Source organism: Sciurus carolinensis, chromosome 13 (genome assembly GCF_902686445.1).
Source record: "Sciurus carolinensis chromosome 13, mSciCar1.2, whole genome shotgun sequence".
NCBI lineage: Eukaryota > Metazoa > Chordata > Mammalia > Rodentia > Sciuridae > Sciurus > Sciurus carolinensis.
In genome coordinates this window covers 75,687,207-75,700,001 of record NC_062225.1, presented here as the reverse complement: position 1 = coordinate 75,700,001, position 12,795 = coordinate 75,687,207, and the positions used below count along the sequence as shown (strand labels likewise).

The window sequence follows — 12,795 nt, the reverse complement described above, 5'->3', positions numbered from 1 at the left end:
AGTATGGTGGCCAATATTAGCCAAGAACTATAGTCCTGTAGAACTGGAAGGAATTTTAAGAGTTCATTTAGGCAAGCAGTTTTAAGTCATTTTTCTTTCTAATAAAAGAACCCTCCTGGACCCCCTTCCTGGGAATTGAACTCAAGGCCTTGCGTGTTAGACAAGTATTCTATCACTAAGTTACATTCCCAGCTCAAAAGAATCATTTTATCAAACCAAATCTTAGATAAATGCTAATAAAAATAAAGCAGATAAATGTAGAGCCATCTGTTGGGTAGTATCCTTTACAGACTTTCTTCTAGAGTGACTGAAAAGCTGAATTACTGAATTAGTACATCCTTTATTTTATATATAGGCAAGGTTGAAACACAGAGGATGAAAATGTCTTGCCCAGCATCTCAAATGAAATTATAACAGAATTCTCAGCATTTTAAATCTCTAGCCCTTTTAGTAAACTATATTGTCAAATCTATTGAAAGTATATTTGAAATGTAGAAAGTAATTATATTAAACAATTTATTCAAAGAAATATGATTTAAAAAATGATTTGGTTTTCAACAGTTAACTCTAGCATCATTCAAATAAATTCCACTTAAACTTTAGACATACCAGTGCTTCCAACTCAAGATGAAGACTCTTCTTTCTAGAGTTTAATCTGACAATTTCTTCTTGTTCTCTATTCTTTTGATTGAGAAGCTCCTGTCGACGAATTCTTTCCCACTCTAAACGACGTTGTCGTTCAAGTTCCTGTTTTGCTGCCTGAGGATAATGAATTAAACTTTTGACAACTTTCAGAAACTGATAGTATGACAGTGTTCAGCACTTAACGGGTCACCATGTTTAAGGATTAGGTGGGCAAATCTCACTTTATCAATGGGCCTGAACTAAACACTCCCACCAAAGTGACTACTTTATCCATCACTTTTTGATTGCTTCACAGGAACATCATTGGGATATAGTCATTTTTCTTTTAATAGCAAAAGGATGAAAGCATAAATACAAATGGTAAGAAGAATAATTACATCTCTAAACTGTCTTGGAAAAGAAAAAATTTCTCTTACATTTTTTCAGTGCTCTATAATTTATGGTGCTCCATCTTTCACCCTTTGATACATAGCCAGTCCTCCTGGGGCCCCACATAACACCATCCTGAGCACTTACACAAGGCCACCCTCTTGATTTCTCTCTTTGTAGACCCTCACCTTCCACTCTTGTCCTTCTGTCTCTTCAATTCCTTAGACTATTAATCTGAATCCTAAACTTGCTTTTGTCTGATGTCCTGGCTCAGCCTGACTCCTTGCTCACTACTATCCTAAGCACCTCACTCAATTCAGGGGGTACAGTCAATTCTCCATTGACAGAGATATCACCCACAGAGATGCTCTCTCTACACTTAGCAGCCTTGAAAAGCCCTTATGTGTAAGGATCCTCTTTTCCTTCTCAAGAGAAGGGAGATTCCTATCTTTAAGAATGAAATGATGCAGAGGAAAAAGTACAGTAAAAATGCAAAATAGCATGTTTTTGTTAAATGAAATGCAATTGCTTATTAAATGAAAGGTTTTCTTAGGAAATAAAATAAAAATGACCTCTCTTCTTTCTATTTCTTTTCTCCTTTCTTCCTCCCGTTGTCGCTCCAATTCCCTCTGTTTCTCCAAGCGCTTTTCTAATTCAAGTTGTTTCTTCCATTCTTGTTCTTGTAATTCTCTCTGTTTTCGTTCCCACTCTTCCTTTTCTTTCTGGGCTTTACGTTCTGCCTCCCTCTGCTGCTGCTCCATCAGGGCTTGGCGACGCTTCTCCAGTTCCATGTTCCCTCGCTCATAGTTGGCTTTCCGCTTGTCCTCAAAGGTAACTTAAAGAAGGTACACTGTAAGTTGTTCCCACACACCAAGCGCCTATGGGACCTGTAATCTAGTTCAACACACTTGTGCCCTATGACCATTTGAGTGCTCTCATTCTTTGGCTACTTCTCCTAAGAATAATTTTAATTCAAATGTAAATTGGAAAATATTTACTTCTAAATATATTCATTAAAAAAAACAAATTTCTATTTTTGAATTCATCCAAGATAAAAATAATCTTATTATCCTTGCCAATAAAAATATCGTCTAAACTTTTTTTTCTCAGAGTTTTCTTTAAGGACAACTACAGCTATGTGGCTATACATGTGTTGTATTTGATACATGTAATTAACTTTTAAGTATTTTAAAACATCTACACATGTACTCTTTCAACCAATATCTTTCAAAAAAGGTTAATGCTAAAGATTCCATCACAAAGCTTGCTCTAATGAGCCTGCCTACAGTAGGAAAAAACCCTGACTTGGACACTGTCTCTTTTTCCTTCAGTCTTCTCATTTTTGCCTATCTGAATTTTACTGACATCAAAATTTATCCCATCCTTCAAACAGTTTTCTCATATAGCATATAAAATTTAAAGAATGTAAAAATTCTAAATAGGCATCTGCATATAACTCAGATGTTCAATGTTACCTGGCAATTTCTTCTGAGGTTCCTCTTCCTGTATTTTCTGATAAGAAGGCAGAGTTCCATTGATGGAATCAATTTGCTTTCCTCCTCTAAGAAAAGCAAAACATTTAGTATCATGCAACCTGGGAATTTTCAGACCAGATGATACAAACTACCAATGATTATAACAATTTAATATTTAGAATCTATTAAAGATATTTAAAACACAGTATGGTTTATAGTTACCATGTACAGCAGTATATGGATGTTCAAGCCAGAGAGACCTGAATTTGAATTATGATTCAGCTAACTGCTATTCTTTTTTTTTTGGATACCATGGATTAAACCCAGGGGTGCCACATCCCAGTCCTTTTTTATATTTTATTTTGAGACAGGGTCTCACCGAGTTGCTTAACACTTCACTAAGTTGCTGAGGTTGGCTTTGAACTTGAGATCTTCCTCCCTCAGCCACCTGAGCCATTGGGATTATAGGCACCACTGTGTCCAGCAAGGTTATTGCTATTCTTGGGCAAGTTTCTCTTAATCTCTTTAGTTACCAATTTCCTTATCTGCAACATGGTGAAAACACACCTTCTAATATGTATCCTTTCCAGTGTAACTCATTGGATAATAATATCAAATGCCAACACACATATTTAACTCTCCTTTAAAGTAGAGCACAGATCCCAACAAATCCCAAACTAAAAGTACACCAGCCAAGTAATGAACACCATAGCTCTTCTCCTCCAGAGACACTCACCTGAAAGAAGGAGGGACTAGTTCAGGAGGTAAAGTCAGGGGTAATGGTTGTCCAGCTTTGGCCATGTCAGTGAGGTGCATAGCAAGGATAAACTCTTCAGCTTTTAGCTGTCCATCACCATCAATGTCAGCCAGAGTCCTAAATAAAACGTTAAATTCACACTTAGAAAGTCCATTTGGAGGGCTGGGGCTGTAGCTCAGTGGTAGAGCACTTGCCTTGAAAGTATGAGGTACTAGGTTTGATCCTTAGCACCACATAAAAAAATAAATAAATAAAAAATAAAGATTTCACTCTCCCTTCCAAAATACTTTTATAAAAAGAAAGTAAGTCCACTTGGAGTAAAATACTATCTGAACAAATTTTATTTTTAAAAAAATAATGATGATAAAACTGTATCATTTTAGTGAAATACAAATATATACAGAAAAGTAAATTAAATTTAACCCTTAATTTTCATAACATAAAAGAGGGAAGAACTTTGAAACAGAATGGGGAAATATCCATTCTGAGAAGGTAGCTTATGTTGTGTTCAATTCATCTAATAACCACATTTACCTATAATGATATATTCTCTGATTCTCCATAGAAGTCATTATATAGAAGAAATATAGTTTACTTGTGAAATAATTAAATGCTAAGTTCTCAAGAACAATGCTTTGCACAATTTATGTATGCTTTCAAAGTTAACATTAACTGCTTTTATATAGGATCTTTAAGTTACAAACTTTTATAGAAACAATTTTTTTTCCAGAGACACTATCTTTCTTATAATTTAAAATCATAATTAATGGACAAACTCACCAAATAGTAGCTAGCTGAGTTTGAGAGAGATTTGACTGAAGAAGGGCATTTCTAGCTTGAAAACCTGATTGAGTGGGAAAACCATAAAGAAAAAAATTTTAGCTTCTTTAAAAAGTTATGCAAACCTAAATAACTATATAACAATATATATGTTATATAATTATATAACAATAAAATAACACTGCTGGTGTCTTGGGAACTTTTAATATCAAAATGTTATCAAGTGCCATATACTGAGCGTTCAGTAATCAAACACAGTCCTTGCTCCAAGAAGTTAAAAATCTAGAATTAGTGATTTAAAGTGCTCCCCCGTGTTCTTTCATCAAAATAGCAGTGGATACAAGTGGTTGACACAGAGAATAAAGCCACCAGGTACAGAGAGTATGAGAGGTTCTTCAACCCTCTTGTACTTCCAGTGCAATCTGAAGCATTACTTCCTTAACACATTCTCAGATTTCCCTTTTCTGATTATTCCTTTGTCTCCATTCTCTCTCTTCCTAAATGATCTGTAAATGCTATCATCCCTCCAAAGACCTGTCCTGGGCACTCTTATCTCTCTGTATTAACGTCCACTTATATGGCTTTAAACAGGCACTTAGAACTTGATGATCTCCAAATGTATATCCACAGCCCAAATCTCTCCTCTAAATTTACACTTCTATATTCACTCAAATACCTACCTATTTTATAGCCATTTCAAACCAAATACATACAAAACTCTCTATATGACCTTCTATGTCTCTCTTCTTAAGTTTTCACCCCAAATCATTCTCCCAAGTCTTCCTTTCTCTATGAGTGGCATCACGGTCCACCCAGTGGCTCAAGTCAGGAATCCAAAAGTTCCCTTGATCCCTCTCTCTCCTGTCTTTATCCCACATCAAGTCCTATAACTCCATATCATTTCATGTCTGCGTCCTCCCCACTTTGTCTTGATTCAAAATAGTCACTTTCTCAGGTCTTCCGGATCCACCCTATCATTCAATATAAATCCTGTTTCCTTCATATCTTCTATCACAATTGGTAATGTAATTTGTATTTGCTTGTTTATCTCATCTGTTTCCCCTACATGTTACTACGTTCTAAGATGACAAAAACCTGAACTGCTTATTCGCTAATGCATACCAAACACCTAGTAAATGGATGCTTAATAAAATAATTCATAAAGTTGGAATCCAGAGTTTTCTTCTATTTGAGGTAAAATGAGGACTTATGTGATAGCATCTGACAATTATACCAGTTTTTATTGAATGTTTACTATGCGTATTAAACTATTCCACTTCTTTTATCTCCCTCAGTAATCAAAAATAAGTTATGTAACAGATTTTCTGATCTGGGATGTCATATCTAGGAAAAAGACATACAGAAAGCCCAGGAATACATTTCAGAACAGAAAATCCCTGTTTGCTTCAAATGAGTATTCACTGCTAGTAAGCTAGTCTGTGGCTTGCTGGACCATGGATAAAATTGTGGCTTTTCCAGGGATGGTTTTCTAGTCAGTGAAGCAGGTACCTCACCTCCTACCTCCAGGTGACTGAGCCATGAGCACCAAAACAGTTGGTCCCCACTCTGGGTGCAGCCTGAATCAAGGCCTATCCAACACAACTCTGCACACATCAAGAGTTTAAATAACTCTTCCTTAGGAACAGTTCCCACTACAAAACCAGCATAAACAGAGCTAACCCCGTTGGTTCACTGAGCTTTGAACACACAGGATTTGCTAATCAAAGTTACTATGTATTATAATTTGCAGCTGATTGTTTATATTAAGTAACTTTTAAACCTATTCCACTCTATTTTTAATCTGGTTATTTACAAGCAATCACATAAGGAAAAACTCTGGAGATAGCTCATAGATTGACTCTACTAATTATTCTCTAAATTTCACATACGAAATGAGAGTTAAGGAGGTCTTTGTGTTAAGAAGAGGATTCTTCTAATAGAAATAGAAGACTATTTCAAACTTGAAAAAAGGTTCAATAATATTTGGACAAAGAGGATTGAAAGAAAATCCCCTAACATTAGGCAACAGAGCAGACAGACATGAGACAGAAGGAATGTAAAAGGTTTAAAAAATATATACATGTGAGTGCAAGCAAAGTCTGAATAATATAAAGGGCCACAGATCACCAGAGTACATTACTAAGAAAAGCCCATATGAACACATACACTTTTTTTGGTAGCTTCATACAATGAAAATTTAATAATTTACTGAATAAATGACTTACTGAGTGATTTTATTTCATATTTGACAAATAGTAAACAAAGTTTCAGTGGATATACAAATGTTAAGTTCTCTAAAGAGGTTACATCTAATAATTAACAGAAGAGTTTGTTAAAATGCAGGTTTGTAAGTTCAATTACAAATTTTAATTTAGTAGAACTGAGATAGAGTCTAGGAATCTGTAAATTATTAAATAATCCAGTGACTTCAATAAAAAATACTGAGGTTACAAGGAGGTAAGCCTGTCCTTATTTGAACTGGACAAAAGGATGGATGATGAGTAGGACAGATGAACATTATTAGTAAATCAAAGTAGAAGCAAGAATGAGCAAAGGCATTTTAGCCTTTCAAATCCTTTTCAAATTAGAAAAGACTCCAGAATCCAGTTAAAATAATCTGAAAATTAGAACCTTGAAACTGAGGTTACACAATAGGGTAACAATAATTTGACAGACATTTTTTAAAGAAATGTTGATTCGATCGTGTACACCGAAAGCCAAAAAGCCAGTAAGAATATTTAGAAAGAAAAAATAAAGGTAAGTATTAAGGAATTACTTCACAATAGAAAAAAAAAAAAAAAAAAAAAAAGGTCACCAGAGAAATTTTTAGTTAAAAAAGAGACAGGACTAGGGTTGTGGCTCTGTGGTACAGGTACAGTGCTTGCCTAGCATGTGTGAAGCACTGGGTTCAATTCTCAGCACCACATAAAAATAAATTTCAAAAGGCCCATAAACAACTAATAAAAATATTTTTTAAAAAAGACACATACACTCTTATGAAGTTGAAAAAAGACTCTTTTAATGCAAAAATGTACGGTCCAAAGAAATTCATTTTTTTCAAAGAATGGGAATCATGTCATTTATTTCAAGTTTCAATATCATTATCTCATACAATCTAACATTCCATTACTTTATGTATATACTAAGAAAAAATAGTCACTAAAATTATAACATGGTGCATTAAAACACCACTTAAGGCAACAAACAGTCCCATTTCAGAGACATTAAAATATCTTTTTAAAAAGTGTAACTAAAAAATACAGTATAACTGGGCATGGCAGCGCACACCTATAATCCCAGCTACTCGGAGGCTGAGGCAGGAAGATCACAAAGGTCAGCCTGGGCAACTTAACAAGACTCTGTCTCAAAATGAAAAATAAAAAGGGCTGGGGATTTAACTCTGGTAGAGCGCTCCTGGGTCCTTCCGCAGGACAGGAAAAGAAAAATACAGTATACCTTGTTTTATATCATTTGATTAAAAAGTAGAAAAGTTTATTTATGTTTAAAAAAAAAGGCATAGTAAAAACTCATAGTATAATATGTAAGTTATGAAGTATAAAAATAAAACAGTCTCACTATCCTAAACTTTGTGGGTTTAATTCCCTTGGGAGAAAAAATGTTTTTATTAATGCAGGTAGGTATCTTTAATGAAAACACTGTATATTTTTGTTTGTTCAATCAATTCCAAGTCTTATTGCACCCTTATCCTACTGCAGAACTACAGACCCTATGCTCCTATTTCATAGGATTATTTTTCATTCTCTAAACATGCCGTGTACTTCCCCCCCATTTTCTATTGGTGCGTTATAGTTGCACATAATGATGAGATCTCTTACGTATTCTTACGTACATACAATATAATGATATAATTTGGCCACTACCAATCCCCAGCACTTTCCTCCTCCCTCCCCACCTCCCATCCATTGGTCACTTTCCTCTACTGATCTCCCTTTGATTTTCATGAGATCCCTGCCTACTCCCACCCTTCTTTTCCTTTTTTCTCTCTACTTTCACATATGAGAGAAAACACAATGCTTAACTTTCTGAGTTTGGCTTATTTCACTTAACATAATCATCTCTAGTTCCATCCATTTTCCTGCAAAAGACATCATTTCCTTTTTCTTTATGGCTGAATAAACCCTATTGTATATATATGCCACATTTTTCTTATCCATTCATCCACTGATAGACAGAGTCTGGTTCCATAGTTTGGCTATTGTGAATTGTGCTGCTATAAATATGGGTATGCATGTATCACTGTAATATGATGACTTTAATTCTTCAGGATAAATTCCAAGGAGTATTATGTCTGGGTCACATGGTGGTCTCATGCATAGTTTTTTTATTAACTCATTTCCGTAACGGTGGTACTCATTTAAAATCCCAACAGTTTAAAAGTGTTCCTTTTTCTCTACACTCTTTCCAGCTTTTATTATTTGTATTCTTGATGACTGCCATTCTGACTGGCATGAGATGAAATCCAGTGTAGTTTTGATTGTCATTTCAGTAATTGTTAATGATGTTAAATATTTTTTCATATATTTGTTGGGCATTTGTGTTTCTACTTTTGAGAAGTGTCTGTTTAATTAATTTACCCATTTATTAACTGGGTTATTTGATTTTTTTGGTGTCAAGTTTTTTGAGTTCTTTATAGATTCTAGATATTAATCCTGTCCAAAGAGTAGCTAGCAAAGATTTTCTCCCATTCTGTAGGTTCTCTCTTCACATTCCTAATTATTTCCTTTGCTGTGCAGTAGCCTTTTAATTTGATGCCATCCCATTTATTACCTGCTGGCATTATTTCCTGAGCTTTCGGGATCCTATTGAGAAAGTTGTTGCCTGTGCCTATATATAGGAGTACTGACCTTATGTTTTCTTCTAGGAGTTGTATAATTTCTGGTCTAATCCCAAGGTCTTTGATCTGTTTTGAGTTAATTTTTGCGCATGGTGAAAGATAAGGGTCTTGTCTCATTTTTCTACATATGGATAACCAGTATTCCCAACACCACTTGTTAAAAGGCTGTTTTTTCTCCAATGTATGTTTTTGGCACCTTTGTCAAGGATCAGAAGACTTATCTGATCCACTCTGTACCAATGGTCTATGTTTCTGTTTTTATACCATGCAATTTTTGTTACTACAGCTCTGTAGCATAATTTGAAGGCAGATATTGTGATACCTCCAACATTACTTTTATGGCTTAGAAATGCTTTGGTTGGCTATTCCAGGTCTTTTATTCTTCCCAATAAATTTCAGGGCTGTTTTTGTCTACTTCTGTGAAGAATGTCTTTATAGAGGTATTTCATCTCCTTGGTTAGATTTATTCCTAAGTATTCTTTTTTTTTTAAGGCTATGTGAATGTAATTTTTTTCCTGATTTCTTTCTTAGCAAATTCATTGTTGGTACACAGAAAATCTATTGATTTTTCTTTCTTGATTTCATAACTAGCTATCTTGCCAAATTAGTTTATTAGCTCTAAGCAAGTTTTTTTTTTTAAGTATTTTTTGTTGTAGATGGACATGATAACTTTATTTTATTTATTTTTATGTGATGCTGAGAATTGAACCTAGTGCCTCGCACATGCCAGGCAAGTGCTCTACCACTGATTTACAGTTCCAGCCCTCTAAGCAGTCATTTGTTGGAACTTTTTAGATCTTCTAGGCATAGGATCATATCATCAAAAACAGTGATAATTTGTTTTCTTTCTTTCCTATTTTTATCCCTTTTATTTCCTTCTCTTGCCTAACTGCTCTGGTTAGAATTTCTAGAACTGTATTAAATAGAAGCAGTGAGAGTGGACATCTTTGTCTTGTCCAAGACTTTAAAGGAAATGCTTTCAGTTTTTCCCCACTTACTATGAGGTTGGCTTTGAATTTTTCATAGATAGTCTTTATGATGTTGAGGTAGTTGCCTTCTATCCCTTGTTTCTTCAGTGTTTTTATTATAAATGGGTGCTGAGTTTTGCCTTCTCTGCACCTATTGAGATTACTAAGTGGTTTTTGTCCTTACTTCTATTTATGTGATTAATTATATTTATTGATTTGTATATATTAAATCTTCCTTGCATTTCTGGAATAAAACTAACTTGGCTGTGGTGCACAATCTTCTTAATATATTGTTGAACACAATTTGTTAATATTTAATTAAGTTATTTTTACATCTAAGTTCATCAGGGATATTGGTCTATAGTTTTCTTTCCTTGATGGGTCCTTATCTGATTTGGGTAGGAGTGTGATACTAGCTTCACAGAATGAATTTGGAAGTGTTCCCTCCCTTTCTATTTCATGGAATAATTTGAAGAGTATTAGCATTAGTTCTTCTTTAAGGGTTTGATAGAATTCAGCTGAGATTCCATCTAGTCCTGAGATTTTCTTTTTTGAAAAACTTTTTATTACTGCTTTTATCTCAATACAAGTTATTGGTCTGTTTAAGTTTTCTATGTCCTCTTCAGTTCTGGCAGATTGTATATGTCTAGAAATGTATTCATTTCTACTAGTTTTTCCAGTTCTTTGGAATATAAGTTTTCAAAACAGTTTCTAATGATTTGCTGGATTTCCGTGATATCTGTGGTGATTTCTCCTTTTTCATCTCTAATTTTATTAATTTGTGTTTTCTCCTTTTCTTTTGGTTAGTTTAGCTAAGGGTTTATTAATCTTGTTTATCTTTTCAAAGAACCAACTCTATTTCACTGATCCTTTGTATTGTTTTCTTTATTTTCAAGTTCATTGATTTTGGCTTTGATCTTAATCATTTCCTTCTACTGGTTTTGGAATTGGTTTGTTCTTTTTCAAAGGTCTTGAGATGCATCATTAGGTTGTTTATTTGGGATCTTTCTAATTTTCTTATGTAGGCACTCATAGCTACAAGTTTTCCTCTTAGAACTGCCTTTATAGTACCCGAGAGGTTCTGATACGTTTTGTCACTATTCTCATTTGAGTCTAAAAATTTTTAAATTTATCCCTTAATTCCTTCTATCACCCTTTCAAAAGAGTATTGTTCAATCTCCATGTTTTTACCTATTTTCTGTAGGGTTTTGTCATGTTGATTTCTAATTTCATTCTATTATGATCTGATAAGATGCAAGGAATTACATCTTTTTTTTTGTATTTGTTAAGAGTTGCTTTGTGGCCTAAAATATGGTCTATTTTGGAGAAGGCTCCGTGAGCTGCTGAGAAGAAAGTGTATTCATTCAGCTGTTGTTGGATGAAATATTCTGTAAGTGTCTGTTAAGTCCATTTGATTTATAATATTTTTCATAATCCAAAGAGTCTTTACCAAGTTTATATCTGGATGACCTATCTAATGGTGAGAGAGGTGTGCTGAAATCAACAGAATTATTGCACTGGGGTCTATCTGAAGCTTCGATTTGGTAAGAGTCTCTTATGTAATTAGTTGCACCCACAGTTGAGGCATGAATATTTATTACTGTATCTTCTTGTTGAAATTTTCCCTTTACCAGTATGAGTGATCTTTGTCTCTTCTGATTAATTATGGTTTGAAGTCTGCTTTGTTAGATATAAGACTAGCCACTCCTGCTTGTTTTGGGACTCCATTCACATAGTTTACCAATTTCCACCCTTTCATTGTCAGCTTGTGGCTTTCTTTGCCTATAAGGTGCATCTCTTGTAAACAACATATAGTTGGATCTTGTTTTTTAATTCAGTTTGCCAGCCTATGTCTTTTCATTGGAGAATACAGACCATTTACATTCCATGTTATTACTGAGATGTTTATTAATTCCTTCCATTTTGATTTATCATGTTTAATTGGTCCTGTTTCTCATTTAGTTAGTTACTCTTCAAATGAGGTGTGTTCATTTGTGAGCTCTGGGTTGTTTTTATTTTTTAATTTGTCTTTTAGTTGGCAATGGACCTTTATTTTATTTATTTATATGCAGTGCTGAGACTTGAACCCAGTGCCTCATATGTGCTAGGCAAGCACTCTGCCACTCAGCTACAACTCCAGCCCTGGGGTTTCTTTTTTATGTCTTCTGTGTGGAGTACTTCTTTAAGTTCTGTAGTGTTGGCTTGGTCCATGTATTTTTTACTTAGGACTTCTTCTCTGTCACCCTCAAATGCCCTCATCTTCAATCTCTGTCTAAATCCTAACCCTCTCTCTTTTAACTTATCCCTTCAGTATTAATTTCTCTTGTTCCATATTCCCTAACATTTTAAAGCTCTATATTTTTAAATACTTATTTTACTCTATCCTACATCCTTTTTTTTTTCTTTTGCAGTGGTGGTGATTGAACCCAGGGCCTCTGAGCTATATCCCCAGCCCTACATCATAATTTCTAAGTGAAGAAGGAGTGAAAAAGTCAGAAATTGGGAACTCTACTTGCTTATTAGCCTCTGTGTATATCCCCTTCACTATCCCCACTTAGTAAAGTTTGGATAATGTTCTAACCTAGACTCAAATGTTTTACAAGGATCTAAGACCAAGTCTTATAGGCACATTTGGGTTAGAGCACCAAAGAGTGGTGATCAATGATCATCTGGGGTTTGATAAGTGTAAGCAGAGGAAAGACCCAATAGGGAAAGTGAGCAAAGGCTAAATTACACACACTGCCCCTTGTGATTTGGGGTTCCTTTATGCACTGGAAATAATGCACTTTGCATTATTGCCTTATGCACTTTGAAATAATGTTTTGAGGATGAGGTTGATATAATTGAGAGACAGGGCTTTTTCAAAAGGTTTGGTCTCTACTGGTGTGTTCAACTTGATTGTAAGAACTTTCAAGAAGCAATCAAGTTGACTCCATCTCTGAATTC

The 12,795-nt window shown here is 34.6% G+C and overlaps 1 protein-coding gene across 4 annotated transcripts in view; it reads right to left on the bottom strand.

The window, feature by feature from the left end:
- Itsn2 (intersectin 2) overlaps positions 1 to 12,795 on the bottom strand; it is a 131,689-nt gene that overhangs the window by 79,159 nt on the left and 39,735 nt on the right. For all 4 annotated transcript variants that reach the window (XM_047523601.1, XM_047523600.1, XM_047523603.1 and 1 more), the window contains 5 exons: positions 4,027 to 4,090; positions 3,226 to 3,363; positions 2,490 to 2,575; positions 1,587 to 1,849; positions 610 to 759 (listed from right to left, as the gene is read on the bottom strand). In XM_047523601.1, the coding sequence (XP_047379557.1) occupies positions 610 to 759; positions 1,587 to 1,849; positions 2,490 to 2,575; positions 3,226 to 3,363; positions 4,027 to 4,090 (701 nt within the window). The remainder of the gene's footprint in view (positions 1 to 609; positions 760 to 1,586; positions 1,850 to 2,489; positions 2,576 to 3,225; positions 3,364 to 4,026; positions 4,091 to 12,795) is intronic.